This window comes from Arachis ipaensis, chromosome B2 (assembly GCF_059453495.1).
Source record: "Arachis ipaensis isolate K30076 ecotype BB chromosome B2, ASM5945349v1, whole genome shotgun sequence".
In the NCBI taxonomy this organism is placed as follows: Eukaryota; Viridiplantae; Streptophyta; class Magnoliopsida; order Fabales; family Fabaceae; genus Arachis; species Arachis ipaensis.
Genome location: NC_142437.1, coordinates 105,595,171 through 105,612,897, shown reverse-complemented (window position 1 = coordinate 105,612,897; position 17,727 = coordinate 105,595,171). Strand labels below are relative to the sequence as shown.

Below are 17,727 nucleotides of genomic sequence, written 5' to 3'. Positions count from 1 at the left end.
CATATCTCAACTTTCCTAAGATAAAGGGACGGTTATTCCCCTTGAAAGGTGGAACTATTTCAAAGGTGGTTATTGGATCACCACTATAAATACACTGACACCCCTCAGGTATCATTAAGTTCCAATACTCTAAAAACTTGCTTAGACCCTTACTGACTTAGGCATCGGAGTGTCTTTGCAGGTACCACCCCCTATTCCCTCACACATGCAAGTCGGAAGGAGGCTCCCACATGCAAACTAGCTCGGAGACTTCCCTTCTTAGACGATTGGACCAACCCAACAAGTCCAGCCCATTAACCTCTGGTTACCTATCATAACATTGGCGCCGTTGCCGGGAAACCGAGAGATCACCCTTCGATGGCGGACAATTCACCTGAAGATGGCCACGCCACGATTGATTCAGAACAAGAAAATCTGAACACCGGAAATAATGACGCGGTATGACCCTCCATCAAGGAGAGGACGACCAACATAGAGAAGGTACCTCTGGGTTAAAAAATCCAAAGGTAAACTCTTTAGAGGGACACGAATCAGGAAAAGAAGGACCACCCGACGCAGCCGAGCTAATGGAATTGGTCCACGGCTACCAAGGGCGGTTGGAGCAGCTGGAATAGGAATTAGAACGACAACGAGAGGCAAAGAAGAATTTGAGGGAGGAGATAGAGCGACGAAAGGAGTTAGAAGAAAAACTCCTGAAATTAGAATCTTCCCTTAAAAGTCAGAACTCTCGCAATTACCGAGAAGATTCGCCCTTGGGAGGAGAGGACCCGTTCAGTGAAGATATAATGAGAGAAAAAATTCCAAGGAACTTCAAAAGTCCTAACATGGACCTCTATGATGGGACCACGGATCCAAAACATCATCTGAGCAATTTTAAAAGTCGGATGTATTTGGCCGACGCTTCTGACGCCACTCGCTGCAAAGCTTTCCCGACTACTTTGACAAAAGCGGCGATGAAGTGGTTCGACGGTCTTCCCCCAAGGTCGGTAACTAGCTTCGACGACCTTTCGCACAAATTCCTGATGCGGTTCTCCATTCAGAAGGACAAAGTAAAGCACACACCGAGCCTCCTGGGAGTAAAGCAGGAGGCAGGAGAACCTTTAAGAGACTACATGGAAAGGTTCAATAAAGCGTGCCTGGAGATCCAGGACCTGCCCACAGAAACAGTAATAATGGGCCTAGTAAATGGACTCAGGGAAGGCTCTTTCTCCCAGTCCATATCAAAAAGGCACCCGACCTCCTTGAGCGATGTACAGGAAAGAGCCGAGAAGTACATCAACATGGAGAAAAATGCTAGATTGCGAGAGCCAAACTGGCGACCAGGACACTCACACTCTCTGGAAGAGAAAGAAAGAGAACCCAAAAAGAAGGAGGAGATCGGCCTCGAAAGGCCAAGGAGATATCACTCTTATACTCCTCTAAAAGTTTCCCTAGTTGATGTATACAGGGAAATCTGCCATACCGAAAGACTACCACCCCCTAGGCCCATCAAAAATAAAAAGGGGGGGGGGAGCCGCGACGATTATTGTGAGTACCATAAGATGTATGGTCACTCGAGGAACGATTGCGACGACCTTAAAAACGTGATAGAAAAGTTGGCCAGGGAGGATCGACTTGACAGATATCTCATGGAAAGGTCGGACAATCAAGGCAAAAGAAAGCGGGATGACGGGGACCGAAGAGACCCACCATCACAAACCCCAGAAAGACATATACATATGATCTCAGGGGGATTTGCAGGAGGGGGACTCACCAAGTCATCTCGCAAAAGACACCTAAAGCGAGTCTACTCGCTCCCGACCTCCCAACTATTTCATTCACCAAAGAAGATGGGCAAGGGGTAATCCCTGGACACGACGATCCAGTAGTGATAACCATGATCCTGGCCAATGGCCATCTCCACAGAAGTCTAGTAGACCAGGGGAGTTCAGCCGACCTCCTCTTCAAGCCAGCATTCGACAAGCTAGGATTGGATGAAAAAGAATTAAAAGCTTACCCTGATACCCTATATGGGTTAGGCGACACGCCAATAAAACCACTAGGGTTCATACCCCTCCACACGACTTTTGGAAAAGGAGAAAAATCCAAAACTCTGAGCATAGACTTTATAGTCATTGACGTCGGGTCAGCATATAATGCCTTGATCGGCAGGACTATCCTAAATCGGCTCAGAGCAGTGGTGTCCACCAGGGGCGAAGCTAGAAGAAATATTAGAGGGGGGCAACAAATATTTACACAATAAAATAAGACTAAAATAAAATTTTAAGGGGGCTAAATTGAAATTTACATATAATTTACATGTAAAAAATTAAAATTAGGGGGGCCATTGCCCCCCTTTCCTTGTACCTAGCTCCGCCCCTGGTGTCCACTCCCCACCTTTGCATGAAATTCCCAACACTTGCGGGGATAGCAACGGTGTGGGGAGACCAGAAATTGGCAAAAAAATGCTACAATGAAAGCATGAACCTAAAAGGAAGGGGCAAGGAGGTCCACACCATAGAGCTCGGCAGGGCAAGAGCCAAAGAAGAGCTACGGCCGCAGCCAGGGGAAAAATCGAAGAAGTTCAGGTCAGAGAGGATAAAGAAAAAATACCAACATAGGAGCCATCCTAGAGTAAAACCTAAAGCATAGGCTGACAAAAGTCTTACGAGATAATTCTGACCTCTTTGCCTGGAAAGCCTCCGACATGCCAGGATAGACCCTGAGCTCATGTTCCACAGGCTTTTGGTATTTTCCGGGTCGCGACCTGTGCAGCAACGCAGACATAAGCTCGGACCAGAACGGGCTCAAGTGGTGGAGGAGCAAGTACAAGTCCTCTTAGAAGCTGGCTTCATCAGAGAGGTCAAGTATCCAGCATGGCTAGCAAATGTGGTACTAGTCAAAAACAAAACGGCAAGTGGAGGATGTGCGTCGATTATACCGACCTAAATAAGGCGTGTCCCAAAGACCCATATCCGCTTCCAAGCATTGATACTCTAGTGGACTCCAGCTCAGGGTATCAATACTTGTCGTTCATGGATGCTTACTCGGGATACAATCAAATCCCGATGTACAAGTCAGATCAAGAAAAAACATTATTCATCACGCCTAGAGTGAACTACTGCTATGTGGTCATGCCATTCGGATTAAAAAATGCTGGGGCCACCTACCAAAGGCTGATGAATAAGGTGTTTGCTCCCCACCTTAGGAACTTAATGGGAGTTTACGTGGACGACATGCTGGTAAAAATCAATGAGGAGACTGACCTCTTGACAGACCTCTCACAAGCCTTCAACACTATAAGGTTACATGGGATGAGGCTAAATCCTGCAAAATGCACCTTCGCGGTGGATGCTGGAAAATTTCTGGGATTTATGCTAACACAAAATGGGTTCGAAGTGAATCCCGACAAATGCAAAGCCATCCTAGAAACGAAAAGCCCGACTTGCCTAAGAAAGGTTCAACAATTGAATGACCGACTTGCCGCCAGGTTCTTAGCAGGATCCGCGTTAAGATCCCTTCCACTTTTCTCTCTACTAAGGAAAGGATGCCGGTTCGAATGGACTCCAGAGTGCGAAGAAGCATTCCAGGAGTTCAAAAGGTTTTTGAGCCAACCTCCAATTCTGACCCGACCTGTAGTTGGGGAAGAGCTCGTCCTGTACTTGTCCGTAGCGGACAAAGCTGTAGCGTCAGCTCTAATACAGGAAGATGAGGTCAGGCAGCATCCTGTGTACTTCACCAGCAAAGTTCTACAAGTCCCTGAACTAAGGTACCAAAAACTGAAAAAGTTCGCCTACTCCTTAGTAATAGCCTCACGAAGGCTACGGCCTTACTTCCAAGCTCACACAATAAAAGTTCGAACGAACCAACCCAAGAAGCAAATCCTTCAAAAGACGGATATCGCAGGCAGAATGATTCAATGGGCAATAGAGCTCTCCGATTTCGACCTTAAGTATGAAGCTCAAACAGCAATTAAAACCCAATGCCTCACTGACTTCATAGCGGAATATGCAGGAGATTAAGAAGAAGAGTCCACTACATGGGAACTATACGTGGATGGATCCTCAAATAAGACGGGAAGCGGTGCAGGCATAATACTGGTCAATGAAGGGGGAACACAAATAGAGGTTTCTCTCAAATTTGAATTCCTAGCTTCCAATAACCAGGCAGAATACGAAGCATTGATCGCAGGATTAAAGCTGGCAGAAGAAGTCGGTGCAACGAAGGTAATGATATTCAGCGACTCTCAAGTGGTGACCTCCCAAATAAACGGAGAGTATCAGGCCAAAGACCCTAACATGATGAGGTATTTGGAAAAGACCTTGGAATATCTTAGGCATTTTAAAGAAACCGAGATCAAGCACATAACTCGGGACCTCAACAGCAGAGCAGACGCCCTCTCCAAGCTTGCAAGTACCAAACCAGGGAGAATAATAGAAGCCTGATCTAAGAAACTCTCCAAGAACCCTCTGTAGCAAAAGCAGAGGTCAAGCAAGACATCCTTGAAGTCTCCGGATTAGACCTCGGATGGATGAATCCTTTACTCGAATACTTAAAATTCGACATCCTCCCAAAAGAGGAAAAAGAGGCCAAGAAGATTCGGAGGAAAGCACAAAACTACACGCTGGTGAAAAATATCCTCTACAAAAGAGGAATATCAATACCATTGCTAAAGTGTGTTTCGATCTCAAGGACAACCAAAGTGTTAGAGGAGGTTCACAATGGAATCTGCGGAAATCATCTTGGAGCCAGGTCGTTAGCCAGGAAAGTAATTCGAGCAGGATTCTACTGGCCGACCTTACAAAAGGATGCCACGGAATTTGTGAAGAGATGCCAGGCATGCCAAATGCATGCGAACTTCCACGTAGCTCCTCCTGAAGAACTCATTAGTATAACTTCTCCATGGCCTTTCACAAAATGGGGATTGGACTTGTTGGGACCCTTCCCCCAAGCGCCGGGACAAGTAAAATACCTAATAGTGGGAGCGGATTACTTCACAAAGTGGATAGAAGTAGAGCCATTGGCCACCATCACCACTGATAATGGCACTCAGTTCACCGACTCAACCTTCAGAAACCTAGTAGCCAGTATGAAGATCAAACATCAGTTTACATCGGTAGAACATCCACAAGCAAATGGACAAGCCGAGGCAGCTAACAAAGTCATACTGGCAGGATTGAAGAAAAGATTACAAGATGCAAAGGGAGCCTGGGCCGAGGATCTCCCACAAGTACTTTGGACTTATCGGACTACACCCCAGTCTACCATAGGGGAAACACCCTTCCGACTTGCTTATGGCATAGAAGCCATGATACCAATTGAAATAAGTGAGCAAAGTCCAAGGGTGAGCTTCTACGATGAGGTTGGAAATATACAGGGGCACAAAGAAGAACTTGAGCTACTCCCTAAAATCAGAGAACAAGCCCAGATAAGAAAAGCAGTATTGAAACAAAGGATGGCAAACAGATATAACAAAAAAGTCATTCGAAGAAGTTTCACCCCCTACGACTTAGTTTTGATTAGAAATGACATTGGAGTCAACAAATCGGGGGATGGAAAACTTGCTGCCAATTGGAAAGGACCATACAAAATTAGTGAGGTCTTAAAAAAAGGATACTATAAGGTGACCGACTTAAGCGGCACCGAGCTACCTAGGTCGTGGCACGCTTGTAATATGAAAATGTACTATAGTTAAAAGCGAACTCCACTCCCTGGTGTACTCTTTTCCCAACTTCATGGTTTTTTTCCAAAGAAAAGGGTTTTTCTGAAGCAGAATTTTTAACGAGGCATCAAAGTGGGGGCTAAGGGGCAACAAACCCTTAGTAGCCAAATAAGTACCCTTACGAATAAACAAAGATCTTTTTCAAAATATCCCTTTATAAAATTCTTTTTCACGCTATTGTTCTACGAAACGCACCAATTTAAGCTCGACAAAACGTGAAAATTCTATGAACCGACCTAGATGGTCGTCAGGATAAAACGACAAGGTACAAGTCGGTGTAAAGAGGTTATATAAGTAGGTCATAAAAGAACTCGGAGATTAATCGACCCTCAAGTCGGAAGTCCCGAGAAGAAAAGAAATGCATCACAAAAATATCCTTAGACGAAGGACGACCAGCCAAGGAAAAAGGATTTCAAGAGAAAGATCAAAAAGTTTTTTCGAAACTTAAACAGAAAAGGCATGCGCACAACACACAAGAAAGATATCCTAAACCCTTATCCAAAAAATGGTTTTTTTAAATATTTTGTTTATAGCCATAAAAGGCCGAAGAATTGTAAGCAAAGTACCACCACAACAACATAAAAGAAAATTGTTTAAAAAACGGGGGACCCATAGGCCGGGCCCCCATATAGCCATAATAATTTTAGTTAGATGAAGGAAGGTTATCACCACCAGAGCCAGGGAGAGTAGTCGGATCGCCACCAGAGCCAGGGAGAGCAGTCGGAGCACCATCAGGACCAGGAAGAGAAGTCGGAGCAGCACCAACGGAAGAAGGAGCAAGCTGATCGGGACCCTTCTCAGGAGCCTTTGAAGAACTCGGGGCCTCTTCTGGTCGGGGAGGGGGTCCATTATCCTCTGCCCCCCGAGTCTTCAGCTCGGATTCGGAAATAGGTCGGGGAGGAGAAACGATAGCCCCATCGACCACAATCTTATCCGGATCCAGAGGAGAAAGATCTAGGTCTGGAGTAATAACCCCGACCTGTTCCTTGAAGATCCTCCAGGCCTCCTCGGCTCCCTCAGCAATGGAGTCCTCCAGGTCCAAATAGGCCTCCCGACACCTCGCTATCTCCTTCTTCAGGTCCACGTGATCCTCAAACAAACTCATATAACTCTACTCCGCCTTCTCCTTCAGGCCCTCTGCCATGACACACTGGCCCATTAACTTCTTCTCCCTCTCCCGGAGACGATCTCTCTCCTCCTTCAACTCGGCGACCTCCACCTTCAACTGCTTTTCCTCTTCTTGGTATAAGAAAATTCTCCCCTTTAACTCCTCAACCTTCAGGGATAAACCCAAAGAGCTGAGGGGAGTCTTCTCAAAAATATCTAAAAGTTTTGTACACACCCCACCGCCCTAACACTCCCCTGAACCAGAAAATTGAGGTGGTTTCGGACGGAAGCATCATCCATACTTATACGAGTATGAGGATATATATGATTCCAAACGAACTGAGGCGCATTAGACTTGGCCTCACCCTCAAAAGAAGGGCCAGACTCTAAAGTCTTGCGCTTCTTCTTTTCTGGCTCAGGGGAAGATCGGGGCGGAGGGGGTAGAAGAGAAGAGGCTGAAGAGGATACAACGATAGGTTGGGAGGAGGTCCCCAAGTTACAAGGAGAAGGAGGGGGAGGAAGAGAAGGAGAAGGGCCAGCAGCCCTGACAGCACCAACCCTCGCATGAGACCTCGTTTTGGCCTCTTGAACCCTCTGATAAGACTCTCTAGAATTCTTCTTTGCCATCTCTGTAAAAAAAAGCATTGGGAAATAAAGGAATTAGCATACAAGTCGGAACAAACAGATCGGAAGTTAATCAAATCGGAAAATAGCAGTAAAACGAGCAAAACATATAAAACTACCTATCTGGGCCTGCACAAAGGTCGGAGACCCCTGGAGGAATTTTTTCGTATCAAGATAGGGGCTCTTCCCCACACTTCTCGAAAAAACCCCATAACGGCCGCCTCCACCTCATCCAGGGCGTCCAAACTATATTTTTCTACTGGAGAAGCCTCCAACTAATATAGGGGAAAGCGAGGAGATAAATTTTGATCCAGAAAAAAGGGGTGGTGACCCTCTACAGCTCGAACTTTAAAAAAGAACTTTTTGAAGTCATGAAAGGATTCATCAAAGAGAGTAAAAACTCTCCGGCCTTGTATAGCCCGGAAAGACACCCACTGCTGCTTGTTATTTTGCCCACTGAAGGGCTTAGTCATATGAAAGAGAAAAAAGAAAATCTTCAAAGAGGTCAGAAAATCTAGTGTATGGATGATAAATTGATAAATTTTCAGAAAACCCCAAGAGTTAGGGTGAAGTTGGGTAGGAGCAACACGACAATGAGATAAAACGACTATCTCGAAGTCGGAAAAAGGAAGAAAAATACCCAAACGGGTAAACAGGCTCTCATACATAAAAAAGAAATGAGGGTTCGTGTTAAAAGCCCTCCCAAAATAAACCCGGTCTTCCGGACCCGGGACAACCAGTTCATATTTCGGCTCATCCTCATCTGAAGCACAAATCCTATGATGCGTGCGAAGATCGGTGATATAGTCAGTATCCACAAAAGGTTCTTCCCCAAGAACCGTAACATCCACCCATTGAGCAAGGGACTCTACAGAAGACATCTTTTCCTAAGTAAAAAGGAGAGTGAAACCTACAAAGGAAAAAGAAAAAAGGATCAAAAATAGGGTCTCTAGGGGACCTGGGGTCAGATCCTCAACAAAATAGAGTCACTAAGCCTACAGTCAAACGCTCCTCTCAAAGAAAAAACATGCAAACAAAAGCATTTGTAAAAAGAGAGAAGAGAGAAGAACTAACCTTTACTTGAAAAAGAGTAGAAGCAGTGGCTCTGAGAAAGGAGGAGTCCCTTCGAACAGAAGTTTCTCTCGAATAGAAAGTGCAAATGTGAAAGTTTTCAGAAACGAAACAAAGAAAGAAAGGGAAAGTATTTATAAACACATTAGGGGCATAATGGTAAAAACGAAGGCAGTCATTAATGGGCGCACCGTTACCAAGGTAACTGATCCCCGTGTGTAAATACGCAAATTCCTAACAGATGCGACGTTTGATTAGATGCGACTGTTGAGAAATTTTAAATCACGTCAGTTCTGAAAAATCACGTCGGTCCTTCATCAGGTCGGCTACAAGCCCGAGTTAAAATACTCGAACCCAACTCTTAGAAGAGATTGTACTCGAGTAGGGGCATTGTTCATACCCTGCCCCAACACCAAGGTCCAGGCCCAAATAAGAGGCCCGATCTAATGGATTGACCCCACTCTGCACCGACCTTCCCTCGGGAAGTCGATTCTCGACAGCGACTTGGTCCAAAGAAGTCGGGGACGAAGATTAGTTGGCAGATAACACTCATTTAAATAAGTAACTGCCCCTAAAATCTCTCAACCCACTTCCAGCAGCCATATCTCAACTTCCCTAAGATAAAGGGACGGTTATTCCCCTTGAAAGGTGGAACTACTTCAACGATGGTTATTGGTTCACAACTATAAATACACTAACACCCCTCAGGTATAGGGGTGGCAACACAACCCGAACCCGCGGGTACCCACCCCGCCCCTACTCGCTCGGGGCGGGTAATTACCCGCCCCCACACCGGGGCAGGTTTTAACGGGGTGGGTTCTTGGGCGGGGCGGGGCCGGGCCGGGTTTAGGTTAAACCCGCCCCGGTATATATAATATATATGTAAATATATATATTTTTAATATATAATATATGTAACATATATAAAATAATTAGTAAAATAATTAATAATATTATATCACATATAAATTTTTATTTTAATTTATATTATATATGTAAATGGTGGTTATATAATTTTTAAAATTTAATTTTATTTGTTAGATTTAATAATTATAGGGGCGGGTTAGGATTTAACATTTTACAACCCGCGGGTAGGGCGGGGCGGGTTTGATGCGGGTTTTTTGTAGGGCGGGGCAGGGTCGGGTAGAGCAAAAACCCGCCCCTACCCGCCCCGTTGCCACCCCTACTCAGGTATCATTAAGTTCCAATACTCTAACAACTTGCTTAGACCCTTGCTGACTTAAGCATCGGAGTGTCTTTGCAGGTACCACCCCCCATTCCCTCACACACGCAAATCGGAAGGAGGCTCCCACACGCAAACTAGCTCGGAGACTTTCCTTCTTAGACGATTGGGCCAACCCAACAAGTCCAGCCCATTAACCTCTAGTTACCCATCGTAACAATAATCATAAGAGTAATTTAGTTGAGATATGTGTCTCATTTTCTGTGATCGTGAGCCAATATATAAAATTTTAAAGAATTTGAAAAAAGAAATTATTCTTCATTATAAACATGTTTATTGTAATTTTTTTAAGTTTTAAAAGTTGTTTTACCAAACACAAGTACTGCAGCTTTTAAAAAGATGTCTTTAAAAGCTACTTTCAAAAAGTAAAAGAGGCTTAAGGTTTGTTTGGGTGAGCTTCTAAGAAAAGATCTTTTTCGAGTTATCTTTTTTTAAAAGATCTTATGGAAGAGTAAAAATAATTTTATGTTTGGATATCTTATGCAAAAAGATCTTTTTATCTATCAATTATGTTTGGGTATAACAATATAAAATTACTTTTTGTTTATTTATTACATGAAAAATATATTTTTTTAAGGAAAAAAATCTTTAAAAAAAATGTAAATTACAACTTCTCAAAAAAGATGTTTTTTTTATTTTTCTAATGCTTTTACTTTTACTACTAGAAATTCACCAAACACGCTAAAAAAATAAAAAAGATATTTTTTATCAAAATAATGGCGTCCAAACAAACACTTAGGGCCTGTTTGGGAAACTCTAGAAGTAACTTTTTTTAACTTTTGACTTATGAAAAATAGTAGTATTAATGTCTGGTGCAATTTTCAAAACCAAATTGCAACTTTTTAGGAAGCTATTTAGGAGCTTATAGAGAAGTTAAAAAAAAAATGACTTCTCTCGTAATACTTCTACTTTTCATCACATTTCTCTAAACAGAAAAGCTCCGCATACAAGCCATTAGGGCTTGTATGCTTTACAAGTTCATTAAGGAATAAACCTAAAAAACGCGCTGCTACACATTCGTCTAATACACGCGCTATATAAGATCCCGCGTATATATAACTACCAAATTTAAAAGATTTGTTTCCTTCTTCGTTCTCCTTATTTTCAGATTTGCTCGTTCTTCTTCTCGTGCGTCTTCCCTCCTTCTTCTCGATCGTTCTTTTCCTCTCCTTTCTCACTGGTATGTTCTTTGTCATTTACGTTACTTCCTCTCTCTGTGCAACTCCAGCTTCGTTTTCTATTTGATTTTTTGTTTTCTGAAATCAAATTTTGAACTTGTTTTGAAGATAATGGATGATTCAACCTCAGATTGTCATCTGAATCCAGGCAAAGTGGATTATGAATTTGAATTTAATGAAGTTCCTGAGGTTTGATTTACATAGGATTACTATGAATTTTGTTGCAGTAATTTGTATAGCAATGTGTAGGTGAATAATTCGTGAACATTGACTGTCAAAATAATGCATGAAGATAAATCTGTGAATTAAATGTAATGTATTAGTTTTGATTAATTATCTGGAATTTATAGCAGACGCTCGGGTGTAGATCAGATCTTTTTTGGGTGTATTTTTGCTAGAAGTGTGGGTGTATTTACACTTTACTGCTTTTTCTGTTATTTTAATTGAGTTGTTGTTGTTCAGGTGTATTATATCAGACATGATTGGGTGTGTTTTTAGTTTTTGACATGGTGTATTCTGCAGCCTGTGTATTTACAGTTTATGGCTTTTATTGTCATTTTAGTTGAGTTGTTGCAGTTCGGGTGTATCACATGATTGGGTGTATTTGAATCATATCTATGGGTGTATTTACAGTTTTTAACATGGTGTATTCTGCAGCCTCTCTCGGTTGTTGATGACCAGCTTGTTCCGAAGGTTGGAATGACCTTTACCACCCTTGAAGATGATGGAAAATTTTACAAGAACTACGCCAAGGCTGCAGGTTTCTCTACAAGAGTTCGGAGCACAAATAGGAAGGGAAACGAGATTAAGAATCAATTGATTACATGTAGCAGAGAGGGAAAATGGAAATCTAAAATATCTCCGACCGAGAAGACCAATCCGACAGCCGATTTAAATTGTCCTGCAAGAATTTATATACACACATTGAAGGATGTCGGTGCTTGGATAATTTCAAAGGTTGTGCTGGATCATTCACAACCTTGCTGTCCAAGTAAAGCAGAGATGCTCAAACAGCACAGGGAACTAAGCATGTCCATTCGTCGTACAATAGAGAATAACGAGGAGGCTGGTATCAGACCAAGCAAAACCTACCAATCATTTGTTGCGGCTGCCGGGGGTCACCGCGAGTTAAATTTTATCGAAAAGGACGTGAGGAATTACATTACCAGGGAAGTGCGGAATGTTTCCGAACAAGAAGATGCAAAGGAATTCGGGAAATATTTGTTAAGAATGAAAGAGAAGAATCATAATTTCTTTTTTGAGCTCGAACTCGAGGAGGATCAATCGATTAAGCTGGCTTTTTGGGCCGATGCAAGAAGCAGAGCTGCGTTTGAGTATTTCGGAGACGTCATTTCATTCGACACCACCTACAATACAAACAGGTAACAAACTGCCCCTGTTTATGATGCTAAATTAATGTATTTTTATGAATCCGCAACAGAGGTGTATATTGGCTGTTTTTTTGGGTGTATACGAAGCATTTGTTGGGGTGTACCTAATGATTTTGCATTCTGCACTATGGTAATTTGTTTCAGGTATAATTTGGTCTGTGGTTCTTTTGTCGGGGTGAATCACCACGGTCAGTCAACACTTCTCGGATGCTCTTTGATGAAAAACGAAGAAATTGAATCATTCAAATGGTTATTTCAATGTTGGCTTCGTTGCATGGGAGAAAATGCTCCGAAAGGGTTTCTCACCGATCAATGCGCATCAATGAAAAGGGCTTTAGAGGCCTGTATGCCAACAACAATTCACCGTTGGTGTATTTGGCACATCATGAAGAAGATTCCAAGCAAATTAAACGGGTACAAGGGACATGCAGATATTGAACAAGAAATGAGCCAAGTTGTTTGGAACTCTCATAGCAAAGACTCATTCGATAGGAATTGGAATGATTTTCTGCTGAATTTTGGTCTTGCGAACAACAAGTGGCTTTCAGGTAATGTTTGTTTAAAATATGCAGCAAAGGTGTAAATTGCATGTTTTTTTGGGTGTATTTATAGTCTGTGTTTGGGTGTATTCTGCAGATCTGTATGAAGACCGTCATATATGGGTTCCTATCTATCTGGATCACCACTTCAGGGCAGGGATGAGAAGCGCACAAAGGAGTGAGAGCATGCATTCATTTTTTAACAAGTTTATCACCCGGAACAGCTCGCTTATTCAGTTCGTCAAACAATACGATAATTGCCTCGGAAGCCGAGAGCAAGCAGAGAGAGAATCAGATGCTGCAGATTTTCACACGGTCATACCGTGTGCAACCAAATCCTCCATTGAACCTCAGTTTCAAGATGTGTACACTCATCAAAAGTTTAGGGAAGTCCAAGTGCAATTCAGATGAAAGGCGAATTGCATCACCAGATTAACGAATTCCACTCTAGGCTATTCAGTATACGAAGTCGAAGAACAAGTTTCGAGCTCAATATTCAACAAGTTTGTGGTTACTTACGACTCAGTCGCAGTCGAGGTAAAATGCCAATGTTTATTATTCGAGTCGAGAGGAATACTGTGTCGTCACGCACTAAGCGTGTTAAGCTTTGAACGAGTAAGCCAAGTGTCACCGAGATATATACTGGAACGATGGAGCAAGAAGGTAAAGAGGCGACACACACACATCAAGAGCAGCCACGACGAGCCACTTTTGGAGCCAAGAAGCAAGAGGTTTGACCAATTGGTTTTTCGTTCGCAAAATATTTGTGAATTTGCATCCGAATAGAAGGAGCTGACTGCAATTCTGCACCGTGCGTACGATAATGTCATGGCTGAAATGGAATCATTAAAAGCCAAAAGAAAGGGGACATCTTCTTTATCCCACGAAGACGCCAACTTGGAATCCGTTAACGAGCTTCAAAGTCCACCAAGGATTCGAACAAGAGGACGTCCAAAAAATAGGCTAGGTTCAAAGTTGGACAAACAGATTGCAAATGCCACAAAGAAGAAGAAAACGAAAGTTTTAAGCGAGGTAAAAGTAATGTTCTTTAAATTTTTGGTGATTGAATTTATTTTTCTCGTTAATAGTTTAGCTAATATGTGGGTTTCTTATATTCAGATAAACTTGTTTGATGCCGCATCAGTGGTGCATTCAAATTCCAGCCAATATCAAGGACATGTTATGAATTATCAGTTCAGGGTACCAGCAGCAGGGGATAACTCTTTTGCTGTATAGTTACAGAATATGGGTGTAAAAGTAATGTTCTTTTGGGTGTAAAAAATCCCAGGGTATGGGTGTATAGTTGATTTAATATTTTTCTTCATATTATAGTACCTGTAATTCATACATTTTGAATACAGCACAGACAGTTTAACAGCACAGACAGTTTATATTAAGCAATCTTGGGTGTATATTAAACTTTGGTTGGGTGTAAAAGTTTATAATTTGTGTTTTAGATCCGCCTTGATGTTTTCCTTCATATTTTATCACCTGTAATATAGAGCTTTTGAATACAGCACAGACAGTTTAACTATGGAAAAAAATTTCATTGAATAGAAGTTGTTTATAAATGGCAAATTTTTATAGCATTTGTTCAATTTACAACCTAGATAGCAGTTAGATTACTCAGTTTCTATATCAGTAGACTTAATCTGACAAAATGGACTCAATAATACTGACAATGGCTTCGACAGTCTTATTGCATTACTCGCTCTAATTGCTTGATCTCTCTCTTTATTCAATTCACTGAATAGTATCCGCGAGGCATATTCTACTCTGTAGTGGTCCACCTCCTCCTACAATTAGTGAAGCCAAGGCTGAATGATGGCATCGGATCTGTTTTAGGAACATACGATGCTGTCCGTGCCATCATCAACAGCGCAGCAGCGTCTTCTGTGGCTGGATAACTGCGTGATCATGTATAACGTATTATAAGAGTAAGAATATACGGATTATAAGTAAAGATTGATTTTAGTCTGATGAACTTACCTTTTAGATGGAGCTGGGGGAAGCGTGGGTATGCTTTCTTCAAGTTTTTTTGGGGGGGGGGTTCAGGAGTGTTGCACAGCACAGAAAATTAATCATGACATAAAAAAAACTATATAGGAACAATATATACCCAAACTGTAACCCAATATACACCCATACATTGATTTTACTCTAATGAACTTACCTTTTAGATGGAGCTGGGGGAAGTGTGGCTGTGCTTTCTTCAAGTTGTTGGGGGGTTCAGGAGTGCTGCACGGCACATCAAATTAATCATGACGAAAAAAAACTATTCAGGAATAATATACACCCAAACTGTAACCCAATATACACACGAACTGTAACCCAATATACACCCGCACTCAAAACAAATATACACCCAATACTATTTCTTACGTTTTTGTAGTTCCTTCAATTTGTAGCACAGGGGTTGGTTCAAAATCTGTCTCAGGTGTTTCTTCAAATTCTGGCACAGTGGTTGTTTGGGACACCGGCACGAAAACTTGAATCGGAACTCTAAACAAGTAGAAAAACGAAAGGTTAACAATGCCTTTCAAAATAATAAGGTTATAAGGTGCAAGATATTCTTGAAAAACTCACATTGCAAGTGCGTCCAACGGTGTTTCTTCCCTCACAACCATTATATTCGAATCAGCCGGCTCACTCGCTGACTCTTGAACCAAACTCAACCTAAAATACACCCAAAGAAAGTCAAAAAATACACCCGAACAATTCAAAAGGAAGACATGCTTTGTTTTTTGAGAACTTACATACTTGCAGTTTTTGCTTTTTTTTCCTGCCTTTTTTTTCTTGAATAAAATAATAAAGGGCTTTTTTTTCTAAAAAAATATATACAAAATTAGAAGCAGAAGGTAATAAAAGAAGAAAATTAACGGTTCTTTGAAAGAGAAATTACGTGCTCTCTGCAGGCTTGTTTACACTACTTTGTTCTGTGTGTCTTTGAGAGGAAGGATCATCACTTCCCAAGTTCACGTCCGGTATTCTAAACAGATTTTATGTTATTTCAGACAAAATATGATACACGTAAATCATGATAAAAAGATTTTATTAAATAAAGCATCTTACGTTTCAGAAGAGACATAGCGACCTTCTGTCGATCGCATGTCAGGTTCCTTCTCCCTGCAAAACAAGAAATAATTATTAGCAAAGAAAACACACTAAAATCTGAAATATACACCCCAGCAAGACATACCTTTGTCCACCAGAATTTTCAACGTTTTCCCTTAAGATTTCATCTAGATCTTCACTTGATATTTCATATCTCTCACTACATTCATAAAAGAAGATGTTAACTAAAATAATTATGATGATGACGGTAATATAGCTTACGTATTACTGTACCCATCATATGATTGATCTTCTTCAGGAGATGAATGCTCAGCAACAACCTTTTTCTTTTTGGATTGTGTTCTGGGTGGAAAAAACAAGTATGAATCAGAAATAAAAAATTAATTTTATCACAGAATATTGTCCAAAGAAGTGCTTACTTTTTTGGTGTTCTTTGTGTCTTTTTCTTTTTTCTTTGCTTCTCCACCGGTGATGATTCTTCGCTTCTATAAGTTAATAAGAGACAATTCAGTTAATACACGAAATCTTGATAATGAAGTCAAAAGAAAGGAGTAATAATTTCATAACATTACTCATCAGTTGATTCGGATTCTGAATAAGAATCTGAATCCTCTTGACTCTTCTTCCTTTTTTTGGAGTCCATTCTGGAAGGCAAACAATCACTATTTAGAACATACTAAAGATATAAAATACACCCAGATGAATGCACAAGATACAACCAACTGAATGGACAATATACACCCAACACAACAAACGAAATACACCCAAGTTAATAAACAACATACAACCAACTTGATAAACAAAATACACCCAAATGGTTCCACAAAATACTTACTTTTTTCCCTTTTTGCTGGGTTGTTTTCTTGCTGAATCCTCCGAGTCTTCTTGAGTCTCAGACTCAGAGGTAGAACTGTCACTATCAGTTGTTTCTTTTTCCGAAGACGATGTTGAACTTGCCTTCCTTTTTTTTTGTTTTTTTGATTTGTTGTTTTTTTTTTCTGTTTTCTCTATTTTTTTCATTTTCTCTCTTGTTTGCGCCATCTTTACAATCCCCTGAAACATCAGATAATTTATTTAGCAGCGTTCAGATAAATAAATATACACCCAACATATTATGTTCAACTTACCAAAATTTCCTCTATTTCTGCATTCATTCTTTCGACCAACTGCTCCTTACTCCAGTTAGCAATCCAGGATTTTGGCGGTCTTTCAGCCCTCTTCTTGCCTTTATTTTTAGAAAGATGAAAGTATATTATCATCAGGGCAAAGAGGCAGCCATCAATTGCCTTCTTCTTTTTCTCCTTGTAGTCGGTTATACCCTTGACGATAAAGGTCAAAACATGCCCTCTTCAGTTTCGCTCCGTTATGCTGTCCATCTCAAAAATTGGGGCCAGGTGTACAGGCGAGATTTTGTTTATTGTCTTTGGCAAAAGGAACGCCATCTGTATATAGAGGATGAAAATCCTCTTGAACATTAGGCGATCCTCTTCATTACCAACGCCAATATCCATCATCTCATCTGTAAGACTTTTGAGGGTCTTACCCTGGAATCTTCTAAAAATTACTTTGTCATCCTCAGAAAGTTTCTTATAATCCACTTTCTGAGGAAACAGATCTCCTACAAAAAGGAAAACAACAAAGTATCAAAATCGGTTCAAATACACCCAAGCATCAATTTAAAGACACCCCAACCATCAGTTAATATACACCTATAATTTTTATCGAGTTACCTGTTGCGTTGATGCCAAGCGCATGACCTATTTTTCTTGGGGTAATTTTAAAAGAACCGTATCCGGTT

The 17,727-nt window shown here is 41.3% G+C and overlaps 2 protein-coding genes across 2 annotated transcripts; one reads left to right on the top strand and one right to left on the bottom strand.

Annotated features, from left to right (window-relative positions):
• Positions 1–357: 357 nt before the first annotated feature.
• On the top strand, positions 358–1,844 carry LOC107627579 (uncharacterized). Its single transcript, XM_016330412.1, has 2 exons — positions 358–438; positions 615–1,844. Exons 1-2 carry the CDS (start codon positions 358–360, stop codon positions 1,842–1,844), a joined length of 1,311 nt encoding a protein of 436 aa, XP_016185898.1.
• A 12,497-nt stretch (positions 1,845–14,341) lies between these two features.
• LOC107628453 (uncharacterized) lies at positions 14,342–15,975 on the bottom strand. The gene is made up of 8 exons (XM_021116984.2): positions 15,927–15,975; positions 15,757–15,843; positions 15,441–15,530; positions 15,237–15,356; positions 15,028–15,092; positions 14,844–14,880; positions 14,708–14,761; positions 14,342–14,345 (listed from the first exon to the last, which is right to left on the bottom strand). Exons 1-8 carry the CDS (start codon positions 15,962–15,964, stop codon positions 14,342–14,344), a joined length of 495 nt encoding a protein of 164 aa, XP_020972643.2. The 5' UTR covers positions 15,965–15,975.
• Positions 15,976–17,727: the final 1,752 nt, after the last annotated feature.